General features: G+C 39.2%; 1 protein-coding gene and 1 pseudogene across 2 annotated transcripts in view; both read left to right on the top strand.

Annotated features, from left to right (window-relative positions):
* Nucleotides 1–3,272: 3,272 nt before the first annotated feature.
* Nucleotides 3,273–21,010, top strand: part of SNW1 (SNW domain containing 1) — a 37,003-nt gene continuing 19,265 nt past the window's right edge. For both annotated transcript variants that reach the window (XM_004010821.4, XM_060418432.1), the window contains exons 1-3: nucleotides 3,273–3,308; nucleotides 7,338–7,491; nucleotides 14,598–14,759. In XM_004010821.4, coding sequence (XP_004010870.1) covers nucleotides 3,295–3,308; nucleotides 7,338–7,491; nucleotides 14,598–14,759 — 330 coding nt within the window. In that variant the 5' untranslated portion in view covers nucleotides 3,273–3,294. The remainder of the gene's footprint in view (nucleotides 3,309–7,337; nucleotides 7,492–14,597; nucleotides 14,760–21,010) is intronic.
* LOC114115901 (U6 spliceosomal RNA) lies at nucleotides 6,842–6,962 on the top strand (annotated as a pseudogene).

Here is a 21,010-nt window from a genome sequence, read left to right as displayed (position 1 = left end):
CCATGACCAAGTGGGCTTTATCACAGAGATGCAAGGATTCTTCAATATCTGCAAATCAATCAATGTAATTCACCACATTAACAAATTGAAAAATTAAAGCCATATGATTATCTCAGTAGATGCAGAGAAGGCCTTTGACAAAATTCAACATCCATTTATGATAAAAACTCTCCAGAAAGCAGGAATAGAAGGAACATACCTCAACATAATAAAAGCTATATATGACAAACCCACAGCAAACATTATCCTCAATGGTGAAAAATTGAAAGCATTTCCCCTAAAGTCAGGAACAAGACAAGGGTGCCCACTTTCACCGTTACTATTCAACATAGTTCTGGAAGTTTTGGCCACAGCAATCAGAACAGAAAAAGAAATAAAAGGAATCCAAACTGGAAAAGAAGTAAAACTCTCACTGTTTGCAGATGACATGATCCTCTACATAGAAAACCCTAAACACTCCACCGGAAAATTACTAGAGCTAATCAATGAATATAGTAAAGTTGCAGGATATAAAATCAACATTCAGAAATCCCTTGCATTCCTATACACTAATAATGAGAAAGTAGAAAAAGAAATTAATGAAACAATTCCATTCACCATTGCAATGAAAAGAATAAAATACTTAGGAATATATCTACCTAAAGAAACTAAAGACCTATATATAGAAAACTATAAAACACTGATGAAAGAAATCAAAGAGGACACTAATAGATGGAGAAATATACCATGTTCATGGATCGGAAGAATCAATATAGTGAACATGAGTATACTACCCAAAGCAATTTACAAATTCAATGCAATCCCTATCAAGCTACCAGCCATATTTTTCACAGAACTAGAACAAATAATTTCAAGATTTGTATGGAAATACAAAAAACCTCGAATAACCAAAGCAATCTTGAGAAAGAAGAATGGAACTGGAGGAATCAACTTGCCTGACTTCAGGCTCTACTACAAAGCCACAGTCATCAAGACAGTACGGTACTGGCACAAAGACAGACATATAGATCAATGGAACAAAATAGAAAGCCCAGAGAGAAATCCACACACCTATGGACACCTTATCTTTGACAAAGGAGGCAAGAATATACAATGGAGTAAAGACAATCTCTTTAAAAAGTGGTGCTGGGAAAACTGGTCAACCACTTGTGAAAGAATGAAACTAGATCACTTTCTAACACCGCACACAAAAATAAACTCAAAATGGATTAAAGATCTAAATGTAAGACCAGAAACTATAAAACTCCTAGAGGAGAACATAGGCAAAACACTCTCCGACATAAATCACAGCAGGAACCTCTATGATCCACCTCCCAGAATTCTGGAAATAAAAGCAAAATTGAACAAATGGAATCTAATTAAAATTAAAAGCTTCTGCACAACAAAGGAAACTATAAGCAAGGTGAAAAGACAGCCTTCTGAATGGGAGAAATTAATAGCAAATGAAACAACTGACTAACAACTCATCTCAAAAATATACAAGCAACTTATGCAGCTCAATTCCAGAAAAATAAATGACCCAATCAAAAAATGGGCCAAAGAACTAAATAGACATTTCTCAAAGAAGACATACGGATGGCTAACAAACACATGAAAAGATGCTCAACATCACTCATTATTAGAGAAATGCAAATCAAAACCACAATGAGGTACCACTTCACAACAGTCAGAATGTCTGCGATCCAAAAATCTGTAAGCAATACATGCTGGAGAGGGTGTGGAGAAAAGGGAACCCTCCTACACTGTTGGTGGGAATGCAAACTAGTGCAGCCACTATGGAGAACAGTGTGGAGATTCCTTTAAAAATTGCAAATAGAACTGCCTTATGACCCAGCAATCCCACTTCTGGGCATACACACCGAGGAAACCAGAATCGAAAGAGACACATGTACCCCAATGTTCATCGCAGCACTGTTTATAATAGCCAGGACATGGAAACAATCTAGATGTCCATCAGCAGATGAATGGATAAGAAAGCTGTGGTACATATACACAATGGAGTATTACTCAGCCGTTAAAAAGAATACATTTGAATCAGTTCTGATGAGATGGATGAAACTGGAGCCGATTATACAGAGTGAAGTAAGCCAGAAAGAAAAACACCAATACAGTATACTAACACATATATATGGAATTTAGAAAGATGGCAATGACGACCCTGTATGCAAGATAACAAAAAAGACAAAGACACAGATATGTATAGCGGACTTTTGGACTCAGAGGGAGAGGGAGAGGGTGGGATGATTTGGGAGAATGGCATTGAAACATGTATACTATCATGTAAGAATCGAATCGCCAGTCTATGTCCAATGCAGGATACAGCATGCTTGGGGCTGGTGCATGGGGATGACCCAGAGGGTTGTTATGAGGAGGGAGGTGGGAGGGGGGTTCATGTTTGGGATCACATGTACACCCGTGGTGGATTCATGTCAATGTATGGCAAAACCAATACAGTATTGTAAAGTAAAATAAGGTAAAAATAAAAATTAAAAAAAATAAAAATAAAAAAAATAATAAAGCAGAGACATTACTTTGCCGACAAACGTTCGTCTAGTCAAAGCTGTGGTTTTTCCAGTAGTCTGGTATGTATGTGAGAGTTGGACTATTAAGAAAGCAGAGCGCAAAAGAATTCGTGCTTTTGAACTGTGGTGTTGGAGAAGACTCTTGAGAGTCCCTTGGACTCTAAGGAGATCCAACCAGTCCATCCTAAAAGAAATCAGTCCTGAATATTTATTGGAAGGACTGATGCTGAAGCTGAAACTCCAATACTTTGGCCACCTGATGTGAAGAACTGACTCATTTGAAAAGACTCTGATGCTGAGAAAGAGTGACGTTGGGAGGAGAAAGGGATAGGGAATGAGATGGTTGGATGGCATCACTGACTCGATAGACATGACTTTGAGTAAGCTCTGGGAGTTGGTGATGGACAGGGAAGCTTGGTGTGCTGCAGTCCATGGGGTCGCAAAGAATCAGAAACGACTGAGCAACTCAACTGAACTGAAAATAAAGTAACTTAAAAGGCATCTCAACTTCGTTATTATCATGCTTAGGGAATGCTCTATCATGTCATAGTGTAAGAGCGATGCGTTTGGGGTTTTCTTAAGTGAACCGTGTATCCCAGAACTCTGGTTGACAATGGAACCGAATTGTAGTCTTTTTCAAAGAACTACAAGTCCCAGAAGGCCGTTCGGCTAGGGCGCCTGCGCAGCGCGCGCCCCTTCCTTTCCACAGCTCTCCGCCCGGGAAAGGCCCGCCCCGCGGTGCTGTCGCTCGCGCTGGAAGAAGCGGAAGAAGATGGCGCTCACCAGGTGGGTTTGTTGATTCGGGTCCTCGATACGGAAGGGTCTGGGAGTACCCACCTTTTTCATTTCTCTGCCCACACTCCCCGGGCCGTCACCAGGCTCGGGCCACAGAGCATCTGTAAGCCGAGGCCACGGCTGGGCCTTCCTGCAGGCCGCTGGGACGGCTAGGCCTCGCCGAAGCTGGGGTCTTTCCTTAGCGGCTTCCCGGGTTGCCTTCGCCCCCTCGCTAGGGCCGAAAGTCGCGGCGTAGCCAATAGGTCTCTGGCCTGAGAGACCGCGGAGTCGCGCGTTTTTCGTTTGAGCGTCTTGGGGGTGTGGAGGGCTCCGCCTCTGGTCCGCGGCTCGGGTGGGCGCGATGCGAGTGTGTGGAGGGCAGGGGCTTATTTGGGCAGAGTGGAGCGGGCGGGAGACGGCGACTGCCTGGCTGTTTTTTCGCCGAAGTCTTTTCTTCTGTTTCTGTCCTAAACCAGGACTCCTGGAAAAAAAGGGCTGGGGAGAGCGGTACTGAAGGAGATTTAAAATCAAAAGCTACGGTAGTGGCCGCTGTCTGCTAGTTCCCGTCGCTGCCCGCACTTTTAACTTTGGGCTTTTTTAGAATTTCTTCCCTTAGATAGAACCGAGTATGATTTTTGCGGTTCCCGGTTGCCTTGGCAACTGCAAGTGATTAAAGTGGTCCCCGCCTTTAAGGAAAAGATGCTTAAAGAAGAGATTCGAAGGAGTTACGTAACTCCGACCTTGCTGCCCCATCTCAGTAGAAAACTTTACACGCAAACGAACTGCAACGGGAAAAGTTGACTGCCCAAGAGGGTAAAGAAAGGAATCGCGTTAGGACATCTGCCTCAGCTCCCCTGACACTCTTCATTATCCTTGTTCGCCTTTGTCTTGGCTGATGACCGTTATGAACCGTAAAAATACTTGGATGAGAGATTTCTTTTTCTGTCCTAGGGTTTGTGTGTATACAGAAGGAAAATCTGACAGTCTTTGGCAGCAGGGCAGATTGGGGTACAAGGCCTACAGATATGAAACGAAGAATACAGAATGCTTATTATGTAGTACTAGCGTGAAGTGCAAAAAGAATTAGATGGAATGGGCTGAATGAACTGGAGCATTTTCTTTAGTAAGTGTTGCAGGCAGCAAACATGCGAGTGAGTGCCCTCCAGGTGGGAGGCAGTGTGACAGAGACTAGTAGTGTTATGAGGAAACGCTTTGTGGAAAAGATGGAATTGAAAAGGACACAGAGCAAAAATACCAGAGATCTTGTCGGCATTGGGTGCTTAAAATTGCGATAGCAGAGTGCAGTCATTAAGTAGCTTGTCTTGGGGACTTACATGGAGTTTTAGCTGATTTGGTTTCTATAGACAGTTTCAAGTTTCCAGGTGAAGTGTTGTTATCGCTAAGATCTCCCAGAGATTCTTAACAGCAGAGACTAGTAAAAAGGAAAGGATAGACTAAGATGTCTCCACAGCGGCTCTATTGACATTTGGGGCTGGATAATTCATTCTTGTATGGGGCCTCCCTGCCTACATTAAGATGTTCATGAGTATCTTTAGCTTGTACCCAGTAGATGCCAGTGGCATCCCCACCTCTTCTCTTCCCTCTGCTTCACAAGTTATAACAAAATGTTTCCAGGTGTTGTCAGATATCTGCATTGTAGTTATTTTGCCCGCAGTTGAGAAATACTGAGGTAGACTTTTGTTCACTTAAGCAGCCCACCCCTACCATAGGAAAGTACCTCATGGGATTGTCATCCTTTACAGGGAACAGCAATATTAAGACTCTCTGGAAGGCTAGGATGCGTTCTCATTATAATCCAGGCCAGATTACCTGTTTACTAGATTGTCCAAACTCTGCCTTGACAAACTGCCTGCCTTTTGATCATTTTAGTGACTAGAATGATCATTTTCTTCCAACAAAAGGTAAAAGAGAAATGAAACCTAAGTAAATATTTTGGCTTGTTTCTGACTTTGTATCCCTCTATGTGTTAGTATACATGGTTTACTGGAAACAGCTATGGTATAAGCCCAAAATGTTTTGACTCCTTTCATCCATTCATTTGCTTAGTAAATTGCATATGTTGGGATTGCATGGATTGAAAGTACTTTGTGTCAGCTAGTGTTGCTATTGATTCTGTCAGGGACTCTTCTTACCCTCAGAGTTTACATTCTAGGGAAGACAGACTATAGGAGTAAACAAATCAGTAATACAATTTCAGGTAGTAAGTACTAGGAATAAAATAAAGGTATAGAGAGTGACGCAAAGAGCAGGGTGGAATGCTGTTTTGGTCAGGTAACAGCTGTAGGGAGGTATAATTGAGCAGGGACAGGAATACTGAGAAGCAAGCACTAAAGAATCTGATGAAGAGTTTTCTTAATAAGTAAATAGAATACCTATGGCAGTGGGAAAGCAGATATAAGGATACAGAAATGATTTGTTTAAAGAAAAGCAGTAAGTTTGTGACCGAAAAATGATGAGTGCAAAGAGTAGAGTGAAGTTATTTCTCCAGCCAACATTTGAGTAAAGCCCTATTGTGAGCTAGTTAGGCAGTGCTTTAAGAGTTAAGGATTAAAGAAACAGAAAGTGATTCCTGCCCTCAAGTTGCCCACAGTCTAATGAGAGAAAGAAAGATAAATCGATAGTGATTGCAGTACAGTAAGACAGATGTTGTAGTAGTGGTGTGCAGAGGGTCTTATGAGAGCATAGGTGAAGGGTAACTAACTTACGCTGGGGGAATTGTGGAACAGCTCCAAAAAATCAAATGTTTATGGAACACACACTGAATGGTAGCCAGACTCTGTGCCACGTTGTTCATGGGTGGTCTCATTTAATACTTAAAACAGCTCTGAGAGGTAGATAATCTTTTGGTCCATCATTACAAATGAGGAAACTGAAGTTCAGAGAGGTAAGCAACTAAAAGTTAGTGTGTGGCATGGATAGCTTCTGAACTCAGAGTTCTTACCATCACATTACCGGACCCGCCAGATTGGATTAGATTCTTCTGATATACACTATCGCAACACTTTGTACTTTTTCTGATCACTTAGTATAACTGGTAATTACGGAGTTATGTGATTTTGATCTCTCTCTACAGCACCCATCTATCTTTCTCAGTTCATCGTCTCCTTTCCTACCTAGCACAGTGCTAGCACCCCAGCAACCAATAAATATTTTTTTAATAAATAAGCTCTGCTGCTTATTCAAATATTCTTACTAGCCAAGAATCACAAAGGGACCCTAACTTTTCCATTGGGTATATTATTTACATACTGGAATCCTTTTGTGGTACTTTGGTATATCTCTGTAATAACTTTTATCATACTTAAAAGTTAAGAATGGTTAAAACCTCTTAAGTTTTAAATTACATCCCAAACTAGATACCCTTGGGGAAATGCACTTAAATATGCATCTCCTGTTTTCTTTTTTATCCACCTCTTTGTCACTTTCAGTGCTAATACTTATTTTTTTGTATTAATGCTAAAATAGTTAAATGTAGGAAGCATAAGGGTAAAATAGTTAAAAATAAGGAGTATAAGAATAGTAAAGTGCTCGGTTCAGCAGCACATGTACTAAAATTGGAACAATACAGAGAAGATTAGCATGGCCCCTGCACAAGGATGGCATGCATGAAGGGAATGTGAAATTCGTGAGGCGTTCCTTTTTTTTTTTTAAGGGGTATTAAAGACAGTAAGACCATCGTATTCTAGAGAGTTGACCCCTCGGTAATTGAGAAAATTTACTTGTTACAAGAAAAGAAATGTGGAGGCATAAAAACTAGTGGTTTATTATGTGAAATTTCTTAATTCTGGGCACTGGTTGCCTGCATCCTGGTCAGATATTTTTACTGTATGTCTCTTAGTACTTATTTCTTTTCCAGGCGTAATAAAGCAACAAATATTTAACCCTGCCATAAATCATTGGAAACTTTGCTCTTTTGCCCAAAGGAAGAAATATAATAGGAAAATAGTGTTTGATGGGCAAATTGCAATAATAAAATGTAAGAATTTTTTAAATTCTTACTTTTTCTGTCTTTGTTTCTAGCTTTTTACCTGCACCTACTCAGCTGTCTCAGGACCAGCTTGAGGCTGAAGAAAAGGCACGATCCCAGAGATCACGACAGACCTCACTGGTCTCCTCCCGAAGAGAGCCTCCCCCGTATGGTTACCGGAAAGGCTGGATACCTCGGTTATTAGAGGTAAACGGTTTTGCTGAAATTTATTATAGCACCTTTGTAAAGTAAATGTAAACCCTAGAACTGTTGCATATGAGTTCCAGTGTGATAGAGATTCTAGTTGTGAGCTCTCAAGACATGTACTTCTCTCAGAAGATTGAGCTTTTTGTCTTGCTTATTCTCACTGGTTTGTGATCACTAGAGAAGTATACCAATGTATGTCTCTTACGTCAAACTGTCACTCATGTACAGAAGAAATTAACGTACTCTTTCTAAATTGGGACTCACAGTGTATGGAAAATAATGGGGAGGTGAGAGAGAAAAATGAAAGAATGGTTCCACATTCGGGTACCTTTCCCTCCCTGTTCCTGCATGCACAGTGCCACATCACCCTGAAGAAGCAACTCTTCTCCAGGGAAAACTCTGACAGCATTTGCTTTTCTGATTTCTTTCCTGTTAGTTGTAGTGGATAGAACACTGACGAGAAGATTCTTTTTATTAATTTTTTTTTTCTGTATAGCTGTGTTCCTTACTATTTGTGTGACCCAGGACAGATCCTAAGCTCTCTTCCTCTGTTTTCTTACCGTCGGTAGGAGAATGTACAGCTTAGATCAGTTTGGGAGAAGGTATAAGAGACAGAATTTGATGGTTAATTCAGAGGCAGTGAGGGAGGAGGAATCTGAAATGATCTTTTTATGTCTCTAGCTAGATCACAAAGAAAAGACTTTGTTAGCAGCACTTATTCTCCTCATTACTCAGGATCTTGTACATCAGTTCAATGTGTATTCCCTTCCCTAATTCCAGGGGCAGACTGCCCATGCTTGATCACCTTTTTTACCTAGGGAGAAATGCAGACACTTGAGGCTTGCCTCCCCAAGGCCTCTTCCTTTTCTTCTCCATCTTCCTATTTTCATTCTGACTCCTGCAAATTTTCCTCCTCCACTTCCCAAGGGATATAATTGCCCTATTAAAAATCTCTGTGCCTATTTATTTGTACCCAGTTATTATAATTTTATCACTTTGTTTTGTTCTGTCTTTATATGGTTATAATTTTGCTTCACAAATAGAAAGGGCTAAGTCCTAAACTTTTTTTCATATGCCTCCAAGTGGTGATAATGGAACTAATTATTCATTGGATTGAAATATGTTGCTCAGCACCTATATAAAACCAACTGTATTCTCAGCCTCTCTCCTTTGTCATTATTCCTGCCTGCCACATTCTTTGTACAGCCTCAAAGAGGAACAGCCAGCTAAATCATGTCTTCTCCTAACATATTCCCAGGTGTTTTTTGTTTGGTTGGTTTTTGTTCAACTATACTCTGTTCTTTATTAATTCTAGTGTCTGAAGGCCAGCCTTCTGATACCTCTGAAGGTATTTTTGTGTTGTTGCTTTTATTTTCACTGATAATGTTATTTGTGAGAAGCAGAGCAAAATAAATGATTGTCAAGGAGGCCATAATGCTGCCTTATCTGGGGCAAAAAGGTAGTACTTGCCATTATCTAATAGAAGACTGGAGTGTCTCTTTCATGGGATTATAGATATTCTGAGTTTGGCCTCTCAGTAGATTAGAGTGAGGATGGCAGGCTTCATCTACATACAACAGAAATTGCATCCTTACTTGCATTTCAGTATCAGGACATTTAACATTTAGTACTATTAGTTTTTAAAAGCTTACATAACTATCATAGGATTCCTATATCCTGGTAGAGCCGACCAGCTTATTTGAAAATCAATCCAAAATGGCCACCTGATGGAAATACTGTGAATGCTTCTTGAGGAGAGTGAATATTCTGTGGAAGAAAGCATTTTGTTCTAGTTTTTAAAGTAAAAGCTATGATTTTCTGGCAAGCTTAGTGACCGCATAATGCTACATCTAAGTCCTGAAGTGCTTGTTATAGTTGAAGAACTCTAGCAAATCTGAGGAGAAGACAGTGGCACCCAACTCGGGTACTCTTGCCTGGCAAATGCCATGGACGGAGGAGCCTGGTGGGCTGCAGTCCATGGGGTCACTAGGAGTTGGACACAACTGAGCAACTTCTCTTTCACTTTTCACTTTCATGCATTGGAGAAGGAAATGGCAGCCCACTCCAGCGTTCTTGCCTGGAGAATCCCAGGGACATGGGACCCTGGTGGGCTGCCGTCTCTGGGGTCTCACAGGGTCGGGCACGACTGAGCGACCTGGCGGCAGCAGATCTGAGCACATGTTAGCTTGATGGCTTGGGAACAGTTAGGGCCATTCCAGGGACTGTTTTACCTATTTTCCACCTGATTTACAAGAAAACACCTTCAACTCTATTATTTGTTTTAAAAGATTTCAAACCTTTCTTTAGCAAGTAAGCATGTTATTACCTAGAAAATCATATATCTAGGATCTAATGAAATGTTTCTTGAAGGAGGAGGACATATCAAAGTGGCTATTTTCATAAATTTTTTTCATCAAATCCCCTCTAAATGATGAATGTTAATAGATTTTTCCTCTGATTTCTTGCCCTTTCTTGAGCTAAGATACTTCAGTTTAGTAGGAAATGTAAGGCTTTTGGAGTCAAAAGATATGGGTTCCACAAGACAAGGGTGCCCACTTTTACCACTACTATTCAACATAGTTCTGGAAGTTTTGGCCACAGCAATCAGAGCAGAAAAAGAAATAAAAGGAATCCAACCTGGAAAAGAAGAAGTAAAACTTTCACTGTTTGCAGATGACGTGATCGTCTACATAGAAAACCCTAAAGACTCCACCGGAAAATTACTAGAGCTACTCAATGAATATAGTAAAGTTGCAGGATATAAAATCAACATTCAGAAATCCCTTGCATTCCTATACACGAATAATGAGAAAGTAGAAAAGAAATTAAGGAAACAATTCCATTCACCATTGCAATGAAAAGAATAAAATACTTAGGAATATATCTACCTAAAGAAACTAAAGACCTATATATAGAAAACTATAAAACACTGATGAAAGAAATCAAAGAGGACACTAATAGATGGAGAAATATACCATGTTCATGGATCGGAAGAATCAATATAGTGAAAATGAGTATACTACCCAAAGCAATTTACAAATTCAATGCAATCCCTATCAAGCTACCAGCCACATTTTTCACAGAACTAGAACAAATAATTTCAAGATTTGTATGGAAATACAAAAAAACCTCGAATAACCAAAGCAATCTTGAGAAAGAAGAATGGAACTGGAGGAATCAACTTGCCTGACTTCAGGCTCTACTACAAAGCCACAGTCATCAAGACAGTACGGTACTGGCACACAAAAACAGACATATAGATCAATGGAACAAAATAGAAAGCCCAGAGAGAAATCCACACACCTATGGACACCTTATCTTTGACAAAGGAGGCAAGAATATACAATGGAGTAAAGACAATCTCTTTAAAAAGTGGTGCTGGGAAAACTGGTCAACCACTTGTGAAAGAATGAAACTAGATCACTTTCTAACACCGCACACAAAAATAAACTCAAAATGGATTAAAGATCTAAATGTAAGACCAGAAACTATAAAACTCCTAGAGGAGAACATAGGCAAAACACTCTCCGACATAAATCACAGCAGGAACCTCTATGATCCACCTCCCAGAATTCTGGAAATAAAAGCAAAATTGAACAAATGGGATCTAATTAAAATTAAAAGCTTCTGCACAACAAAGGAAACTATAAGCAAGGTGAAAAGACAGCCTTCTGAATGGGAGAAATTAATAGCAAATGAAACAACTGACTAACAACTCATCTCAAAAATATACAAGCAACTTCTGCAGCTCAATTCCAGAAAAATAAACGACCCAATCAAAAAATGGGCCAAAGAACTAAATAGACATTTCTCCAAAGAAGACATACGGATGGCTAACAAACACATGAAAAGATGCTCAACATCACTCATTATTAGAGAAATGCAAATCAAAACCACAATGAGGTACCACTTCACACCAGTCAGAATGTCTGCGATCCAAAAATCTGTAAGCAGTACATGCTGGAGAGGGTGTGGAGAAAAGGGAACCCTCCTACACTGTTGGTGGGAATGCAAACTAGTGCAGCCACTATGGAGAACAGTGTGGAGATTCCTTTAAAAATTGCAAATAGAACTGCCTTATGACCCAGCAATCCCACTTCTGGGCATACACACCGAGGAAACCAGAATCGAAAGAGACACATGTACCCCAATGTTCATCGCAGCACTGTTTATAATAGCCAGGACATGGAAACAATCTAGATGTCCATCAGCAGATGAATGGATAAGAAAGCTGTGGTACATATACACAATGGAGTATTACTCAGCCGTTAAAAAGAATACATTTGAATCAGTTCTGATGAGATGGATGAAACTGGAGCTGATTATACAGAGTGAAGTAAGCCAGAAAGAAAAACACCAATACAGTATACTAACACATATATATGGAATTTAGAAAGATGGCAATGACAACCCTGTATGCAAGGCAGCAAAAAAGACACAGATGTGTATAGCGGACTTTTGGACTCAGAGGGAGAGGGAGAGGGTGGGATGATTTGGGAGAATGGCATTGAAACATGTATACTGTCATGTAAGAATCGAATCGCCAGTCTATGTCCAATGCAGGATACAGCATGCTTGGGGCTGGTGCACGGTGATGACCCAGAGGGATGTTATGGGGAGGGAGGTGGGAGGGGGGTTCATGTTTGGGAACGCATGTACACCCGTGATGGATTCAAGTCAATGTATGGCAAAACCAATACAGTATTGTAAAGTAAGATAAAGTAAAAATAAAAATTAAAAAAAAATAAAATAAAATGTAAAAAAATAAAATAAAATAAAATCGTTCCCTGAACTTGAAAAAAAAAAAAAGATACAGGTTTCAGTCCTCATAGCTATCCATGAGACCTTTGAAAAATCACTTTAAATTTTTCTAAACTTATTTTTTCCATATGAAAATATGAGGTGTTGAAGAACTACAAGAATTAAATGAGAATATATGTGTGAATTATATTTTGTAAGTTTTAATAAGGTACTAAGCAAATATTGACTATGCCAAAGCCTTTGTGTGGATCACAACAAACTGTGGAAAATTCTGAAAGAAATGAGAATATCAGACCACCTGACCTGCCTCTTGAGAAACCTATATGCAGGTCAGGAAGCAACAGTTAGAACTGGCCGTAGAACAACAGACTGGTTCCAAATAGGAAAAGGAGTAGGTCAAGGCTGTATATTGTCACCCTGCTTATTTAACTTCTATGCAGAGTACATCATGAGAAACGCTGGGCTGGAAGAAGCACAAGCTGGAATCAAGATTGCCGGGAGAAATGTCAGTAACCTCAGATATGCAGATGACACTACCATAATGGCAGAATGTGAAGAAGAACTAAAAAGCCTCTTGATGAAAGTGAAAGAGGAGAGTGAAAAAGTTGGCTTAAAGCTCAACATTCAGAAAACGAAGATCATGGCCTCTGGTCCCATCACTTCATGGGAAATAGATGGGAAACAGTGGAAACAGTGTCAGACTATTTTTCGGGGCTCCAAAATCACTGCAGATGGTGATTGCAGCCATGAAATTAAAAGATGCTTACTCCTTGGAAGAAAAGTTATGACCAACCTAGATAGCATATTGAAAAGCAGAGATCCTGCTTTGCCAGCAAAGGTCCGTCTAGTCAAGGCTATGGTTTTTCCAGTGGTCGTGTATGGATGTGAGAGTTGGACTGTGAAGAAAGCTGAGCGCCAAAGAATTGATGCGTTTGAACTGTGGTGTTGGAGAAGACTCTTGAGAGTCCCTTGGACTGCAGGGAGATCCAACGAGTCCATTCTAAAGGAGATCAGTCCTGGGTGTTCATCGGAAGGACTGATGCTGAAGCTGAAACTCCAATACTTTGGCCACCTCATGAGAAGAGTTGACTCATTGGAAAAGACCCTGATGCTGGGAGGGATTGGGGGCAGAACGAGAAGGGGGCAGAAGGGGACGACAGAGAATGAGATGGCTGGATGGACTGACTCGATGGACATGAGTTTGAGTAAACTCCGGGAGTTGTTGATGGACAGGGAGGCCTGGTGTGCTGCGATTCATGGGATCGCAAAGAGTAGGACATGACTGAATGACTGAACTGAACTGAAGCAAATATTATTAATTTAATAAAACTTTAAATTTAATGTCCATATGTTAACTTGAATGATAGACTTTTTCTGTAATTTTAAACTTCATTGGCAGACTTAGCTTTCTCCTTTAGAAGTCTTAATTCTGTCTTCTAAATAATTATATGTAATCATCATTAGAAATGTGGTACACTCATTTCGGGTTGCTTCCTATTTGCTTCTCATGCAGCACTGAATAAATACTATCATGTTCTTAAAATCTGAAGAAGAAATATAATTCTTTACTTTTTCTCTTTTTTGGCTGTGCTGCACAGCTTGCAGAATCTTAGTTCCCTGGCCAGGGATTGAATCCAGGCTGTGGTGATGAAAGCCTGGAATCCTAACCACTAGGCCACCAGGGAACTCCCCATTTCTTTACATTTCTGCTCTAACTATAGCTTGACCTGTCTTTCACTAAGAAAATTATGTATGCTAAAATGAAAAATCTTTTCCTTATACTAAACATTTTGCTTAATTTCTTCCTGCCATGTACTTAAAATCCAGATCCTTGCCACGATCTAGGAGCTGTTTCATGATCTGATGTTTGTTGTCTTCCCAAACAGACTTAATCGCTTATATGTCTGCACCTCTGCCCTCAGTAAGCTACAGCCCCACTAGACCTCATTTCCTGGAACATGCTGAGCTCAGTCTTCACACTTGCTATTTAATCTGCCTAGAAAATGCTTCCCTCAGATCTTCCCATGACTGATTTCTCATCATTCAGGCTTTACCTCATACTACCTCTTCACAAAGGTTATCCCAACCACACTATCAAAAACAGCCTGTCTTCCCAGCCCCTTTATTGCTTTCAAGGCATTTATCACAAGCCAGAAATTATGCCTTTTATATCTTTGCCCACTAAAATGTACACTCCATAAGATCAGAGACCCCTGCTTTGTTTACTGCCATTTCTCTAGCATCTAGCATAAGGGCTCAATAGTTACCTGCTGAAAGAGTGACTGTATCTTAAATCTCAAGTTACTATTATTGAACATTCTTTTTATTTCTCTTTATTTATATAGGATTTTGGAGATGGAGGGGCTTTTCCAGAGATCCACGTGGCCCAGTATCCCCTGGATATGGGACGAAAGAAAAAAATGTCAAATGCATTGGCCATTCAGGTGGATGCTGAAGGAAAAATTAAGTATGATGCAATTGCTCGACAAGGACAGTCAAAAGACAAGGTAACCCTCTCATTGATTTTTTCCCCCATTGATAAATATTTCGTGAGAAGTCTTTTTTTTTTTTAATTGTGTGAAAATGATAACTCTTTGGCCATTTAGTTTATGTCAAAAGTAACAATGAAGTATACTTAGGCTAACTGAAGATGACTTCATAACAGTATGAACAATATAACATGGCTTCATAACAGCAATGACTTTTTCCTTAGAAATTCCTCAAGTTGATGATAAGTTTATATATATTAATACTTAGGGATTCCATGTATTTGTTTTACATTTTAAAAACAATCCTTGTTTCCCTTCCAGTTTTATTGAGATATAATTGACATACAGCATCATATATGAAAAACAGTTCTTTTATAATACTAGCTTTTTTTAAGTACTAGTAAATTTTTAAAAATCTACAATTCTGGCAGTCCTAAAAAAATCAAAATTTAGTTTTGTCTATAGTCTTTTCTATTTCTCTTCCAAAATACGTACATACTTAATTATTTTGATGGTTCGTCTGAATAGAATAAATCACATAAACTTCTTTCTTCCTTGATTAAGTACAAAACTGGCACTTGCTAGTTTTAGGATGGCCCTGCTTACAAAGTAATCCAAAGACCAAAAATAAAATTTGTTTAAAATAACCTCATCATAGAGCAGCCACACCCAGAGCCAAGGAACTGTTTTTAAGACCTAGTTTTTTTCTTATAAATAAATACTCCAAATAGAGATAAAAGATCTCTTTAGAATTGATTGTACTGGGGACAGTACCTGAGAACCTTCAGTACCTATCCTTTGCTTCTTCTTTCTCTCCCAAACATTCTCATTTTACTCTCTAAGACAGCACTGATGATATATCATTGTTTGCTCCTCCATCATGGCTGCTAGTTTAGGGGGAGAACAATTATGCAGTCATGCAAATTTGTATCTCAGATTTCAACTGGCCTCCCTTGATGTTCCTCCAAGCTTAACTCCTACTCTTCTCCATCCTCTCTCAGTTTAACAGGTGACTCCCCATCTATTTGCACATAAGACTGTTGGAAGAAAATTGTTGGCTTTCTTTATCTTGCATTTGCCTTTTTGTCTTGACTGTTCCTTTTGTCTTTATAACAAATCTCTTCCTATCTAAATCTAATCTTTTCAAGTGTATTCTAGTGTATCCTAGATCTCATCTCTTCCCCTTTCCTTCGTAACGTCACTTTTACACGTATTCCCGCTTTATATATATACACATACATGCAAATATATGTATCTTTTTTTTAAATAAATGAGATTTTAATTCTCATAACTCCCATAGACTTGATTTTTTTTTTTTTTACTTTTACTGTTTTAAAGATTTTTTATTAGTACATAGAGGTCTACTTCATTAAGAAAAATCTAAATAGATTTTCATTGTGGCCTTGTGCCCTAATTGTTTTTTTTTTTTTTTTTTTAATTTTTTTAATTTTAAAATATTTAATTCTTACATGCGTTCCCAAACATGAACCCCCCCTCCCACCTCCCTCCCCATAACATCTCTCTGGGTCATCCCCATGCACCAGCCCCAAGCATGCTGTATCCTGCGTCAGACATAGATTGGCAATTCGATTCTTACATGATAGTATACATGTTAGAATGCCATTCTCCCAAATCACCCCACCCTCTCCCTCTCCCTCTGAGTCTAAAAGTCTGTTATACACATCTGTGTCCCTAATTGTTTTTAAACATTGAAAATTTCCAGTTTTTTACTTTTGCAAGCAGTGCTTTAGTCAAGATCCGTATATAACTATCCTTTTGCACATCAGTGTTTTGTATAACAGCTTCCCTGATGGCTCAGGGGTATAGAATCCATCTGTCAGTGCAGGAGATGTAGGTTCCATCCCTGTGTTGGGAAGGTCCCCTGAAGAAGGCAATGCCACCCCACTCCAGTATTCTTGCCTGGACAGAGGATCCTGGTGGGCTACAACCCACGGGGTCACAAGAGAGTCAGATACGACTAAACAACAGCAACAGATTTGTATAAAATAAATTCTTAGTATATGTATTGGGTCAGAGGATATTCACATTTCACATGTGACATATAATGCCAGTATGTTCTCTAAAAAGCCTTTGCCTAACATTCATTCTATTCTGTTGTATTTCCCTCAGACTCTCAATCTGTTAGTTGCCATGATTTATCTTATTTCTTCAACATTTCTCAGGTATTTCCATCTCTGCTACTTAGTTCAGACCCTTATCTTTTCTTGCATAATTTATTGCAGCAAAATCTGAACCCCTCTCCTTGCCATTTGTCTTAACCTGCATGAAAAAACGGTGGTTCTTGTTTTTCTGTTTCTCTCTCTCCCCCCACCACAAACACAGCATAAGCGTGCACACTTAAAATCTTTCCACAATCTTTAGGATGAAAACCAGCCAAGCACCTAATGAGATACTTGGCCTCTTGCTTACCTTTCTAGCCTAGCATCAATGTTCATGACCAGAATATTGAAATCTAAAAATTGAAAGTCCAGTTTTAGCCATTCTGTTTATTTTCAGTACAAAATTATCAACATTACAGGTTGTTGTTACAGAAGAAGAACCTTTCAGGCATTCCTCGTAATATGTCTGCTATAAGGAACTTCTTGCAGTTCCCCTGTTATGACACATTTTTACCTGGGGAACTTCCCCTGTGTGCCCTCTCATGCTAGGAAAAGTCCTCTCCCTGTTCTTTCTTATGACTAAATTCTCTTGCTTTCAACTCACGTGTCTCTATTCCAGCGTAATCTCCCTGATCCTCCTTGGCTGGATTGGGTGTCCTTTCTCCCTATTCCCTATGTTTAGTAGCAGTCATCACCTTTTGTTGTAATTATCCTTTCACTAATAACAGTCTATGGTGTTTAATTATAAACTCCTTGAGTATAGAGATTATGTCTTTATTTTCCTCTTTGATGCCTAACTTAGTGCCTGACATCTTGACACACAGGCATTCCAAAGTGTTTGTTGGAAGAATTATAGCTGTATATATTGAATAATGGAAAACCACTTTTGCTTGGTGGCTTAGACGGTAAAGAATCTGCCTGCAATGCGGAGACCCAGGTTCAACCCCTGGGTTGGGAAGATCCCCTGGAAAAGGAAATGGCCACCCACTCCAGTATTCTTGCCTGGAGAATTCCATGGATAGAGAAGCCTGGCAGGCTATAGCCCATGGGGTTGCAGAGTCAGACACAACTGAGTGACTAACACACTAACACTTTTTCTGAAGCCACTAAAGTAGCACAGTCCATTCCTACAAAAGGAAAAATAGGTCCCTGTACATGTAGAGCACATCCTGGACATTTATCCGGTACCCAAAGGCCTTTATTTACCTTTATTTTGGTGCATCGCTCTTTCTTTGGAATGGTAACTATTCTTTACTGATATGTGCTACCTTTCCTCTTATTTATTAGGAAAAAGCAACATTTTAGGACAATAATTTGGCATTGACAGGTTGTATAACTTTGAATGAAATATACTTTTAGCCCATTTAAAATGTGTATTGGTGATTCTTTTGTATAGAAAGTAGAGTAGAAATGTTAAAACTGAACTGTTTAATTTTAGATTTCAGTATTCTGGCCAAATAAGGTCTCCAAAGTATTTTTCTTTATACAGTTAAAGCCTTGACATGTCTGTCGATAGTGCAGCCCCTGGACATGAACCCTAGACTAGTAGTTCACAGGGGTACCACTCTCAGGTTCATACTAACCCTGACTCAAATGGGGGAAGCTATACATGTGTAGGAGCGGGTAGTATGTAGGAAATCTCGTTACATCCTCTTAATTTTGCTGTGAACCTAAAACTGCTCTGAAAACTGTTTTTAAATAATAATAAATAACCACAATGAAGATTAAAAAAAGAAGACTACACTCCCTGAATTGAGTAAAAAGATACTGAATAGAGTGACTGCTTTGATGGGAGCTGTATGATGGATTTATTTCCTTCTTGCTGGACTTTATACCCCCGGAATATACATATGAATTCCTTACACACTTTTAATAAATATGTGCTTTATTTTTTAAGTAGATGGATTAATGTATAAAGTTTTTGAATGGATTTAATAATTCAACATTAACTATGCGTTGGTATTTGGAGGAGGGGGATACTTCTTGACTGTTTGGGACTGTCTTGAGCGTTGAATTATGTTTAACATCACTGGCACTATCTATTAAATGCCAGTAGTGCATCCCCGCCATTGTTTTAACCAGGAACACTTGACATGTTTTCAAAGACCCTGGGAGGAGAGTTGGAGCTGTTAGCATTGCCCTGTGTGAAAACACTGATTTTCCTGTGGTAATAGGAACTGGCTACTAAATGTACAAGATAAGATTTTTTAAAAATTCATTATTCAGGATGCTGATACGCAGGGTCCTTGACCTAGGATGCAAAGGTTTATTGGATTATTGAATTTGTACTGTATTGTAGTGATTTCTGATCTGTATCAGAAGGATCTGGTATTCTTCAGAAACCAGGGACTTTTCACTGAAATATTAACAGTGAAAGAGCAAGAATGGAAAATGCGTGGGACTTCCCTGGCAGTTCAGTGTTTAAGACTCTGAAGTTCCACTGTAGGGAGTGAGGTTCCATCCCTGTTCAGGGAACTAAGATCCCATGTGCCATGTGGTATGGCCAGAAAAAAAGAATGGAAAATGCTAGCTCTAGGTATAAGAGTTGAACAAGGCAAGGTTCCAAGGGATCATATTCCAGGGCAAGTCTAAGGTCATTGATCTCTCTAAATGTAAATACTGTGTATAAGACTTAATGGTAATACAAAATTGGGAAAGAGAAAAAAATTTAATGTCAATAGAACTAAATCCCTTTTTTGTCCAATGGTGACTTCAGTGGTAAATCTTAAAAAGTGTTTACATTTTTCCATCTGAAATAGTTATATAGGAAATGTTACATATATGATATTACCTAGAAGAATGCCTTCAACCCTCCCCATCTGAAAAAAACCTCCAAACTTTAACCCTAAGATAAATTTTATGTTGTTACCTTGTTCATAATATATCACAAACTATAGTGTTTTGATATAACCAAAAGATAGTGTTTTCTTTCTACCTCTGAAACAGTAGATATGTTGACAGGCTTATCCTTTTAGTCAATCCAGTCCTTTGCCAGTTTTCAGTCATAAAAAGATTCTGTTTCACAGATGAGTTACCACTTTATCTTGTTCACAGAGCTCATTTGTGCTCCTGATACCTTCAAAAGTATATTGTATTTTTCAGATAATCCTCCCCAGTCCCTTTGTCTCCTGAGATGCGAGTTTCTTCAGCGCATTTGATTCTCAGGCAATAAAAATTTGGGGTTTTATAGTTAATTACCTTGGAGGAATCTCGCTCTTCAGATGTCCTTCACTCAGCTTTGTGAGATGCTAGAATCTTATTGATGCTCATTTAAAGGGTTATTAACTTTGGAATACCCAAATAAGAAGCAGCAAATGGCTCTTGTATGCTAAATTAGTATTGAGACTTTATGTTGAGCATGTATGACTATGAGGGAGCCATTTACTTAAAATCCTTTCCTGTAATGATTGCTGTATAAAAGTAGTTAACTCTTCATAGTTTTGGTAGTATTTTCCAGAGATTGTTATATAACTTTTAATTCTTAAGATACAGATTTTTCCATCCTGAAAAGGTGTTCGATTTTGAGGTCAGTTACTGGCTGTGTGATCTTAACGCACTGAGCCTTGCTTTTCTCACTAGAGTGAGCTTCCGAGCACCTTCCAAAATGAACACTGAGAGAATGGTGACACTGCTGCTGCTGTTGCTAAGTCGCTTCAGTCGTGTCTGACTGTGCGACCCCCTAGACAGCAGCCCACCAGGCTCCTCCATCCATGGGATTCTCTAGGCAAGAACACTGGAGTGGGTTGCCATTTCCTTCTCCAATGGTGACACTAGTAGCTCCCATATCAATAAACATGTTTTATGGTAAAGTATCTGTACTTCTTACCTGCTCCCTTTTCTCATTCCTGAGAAAGACAAGCTAGAGATTTTGGCCTATATCCATGATGCAGTTTTTCCAGGAAATCAGAAGCTTATATAAAACCTTCTGCAATCCCAACATGTATACATACACCTTTGACATAGAATAGAGTATCTGTAAAAGTCATGCATTCATTCATTTTTACAAAAACTACTGACTGAAAGCCTCCTGTGAACCAGGCATTGTTATAAGCACTGGAGATAATTTAATGAATAAGAGATTCCTCGTTGTGCACATCTCATAGGGTTGATACAAAAAGTTAAATTCGTTTATATATATATATAACAAAA

The sequence above is a fragment of the Ovis aries genome, chromosome 7 (assembly GCF_016772045.2).
Source record: "Ovis aries strain OAR_USU_Benz2616 breed Rambouillet chromosome 7, ARS-UI_Ramb_v3.0, whole genome shotgun sequence".
NCBI lineage: Eukaryota > Metazoa > Chordata > Mammalia > Artiodactyla > Bovidae > Ovis > Ovis aries.
Note: the sequence above shows the minus strand (reverse complement) of the source record. Positions and strands in the feature narration are given on the sequence as shown.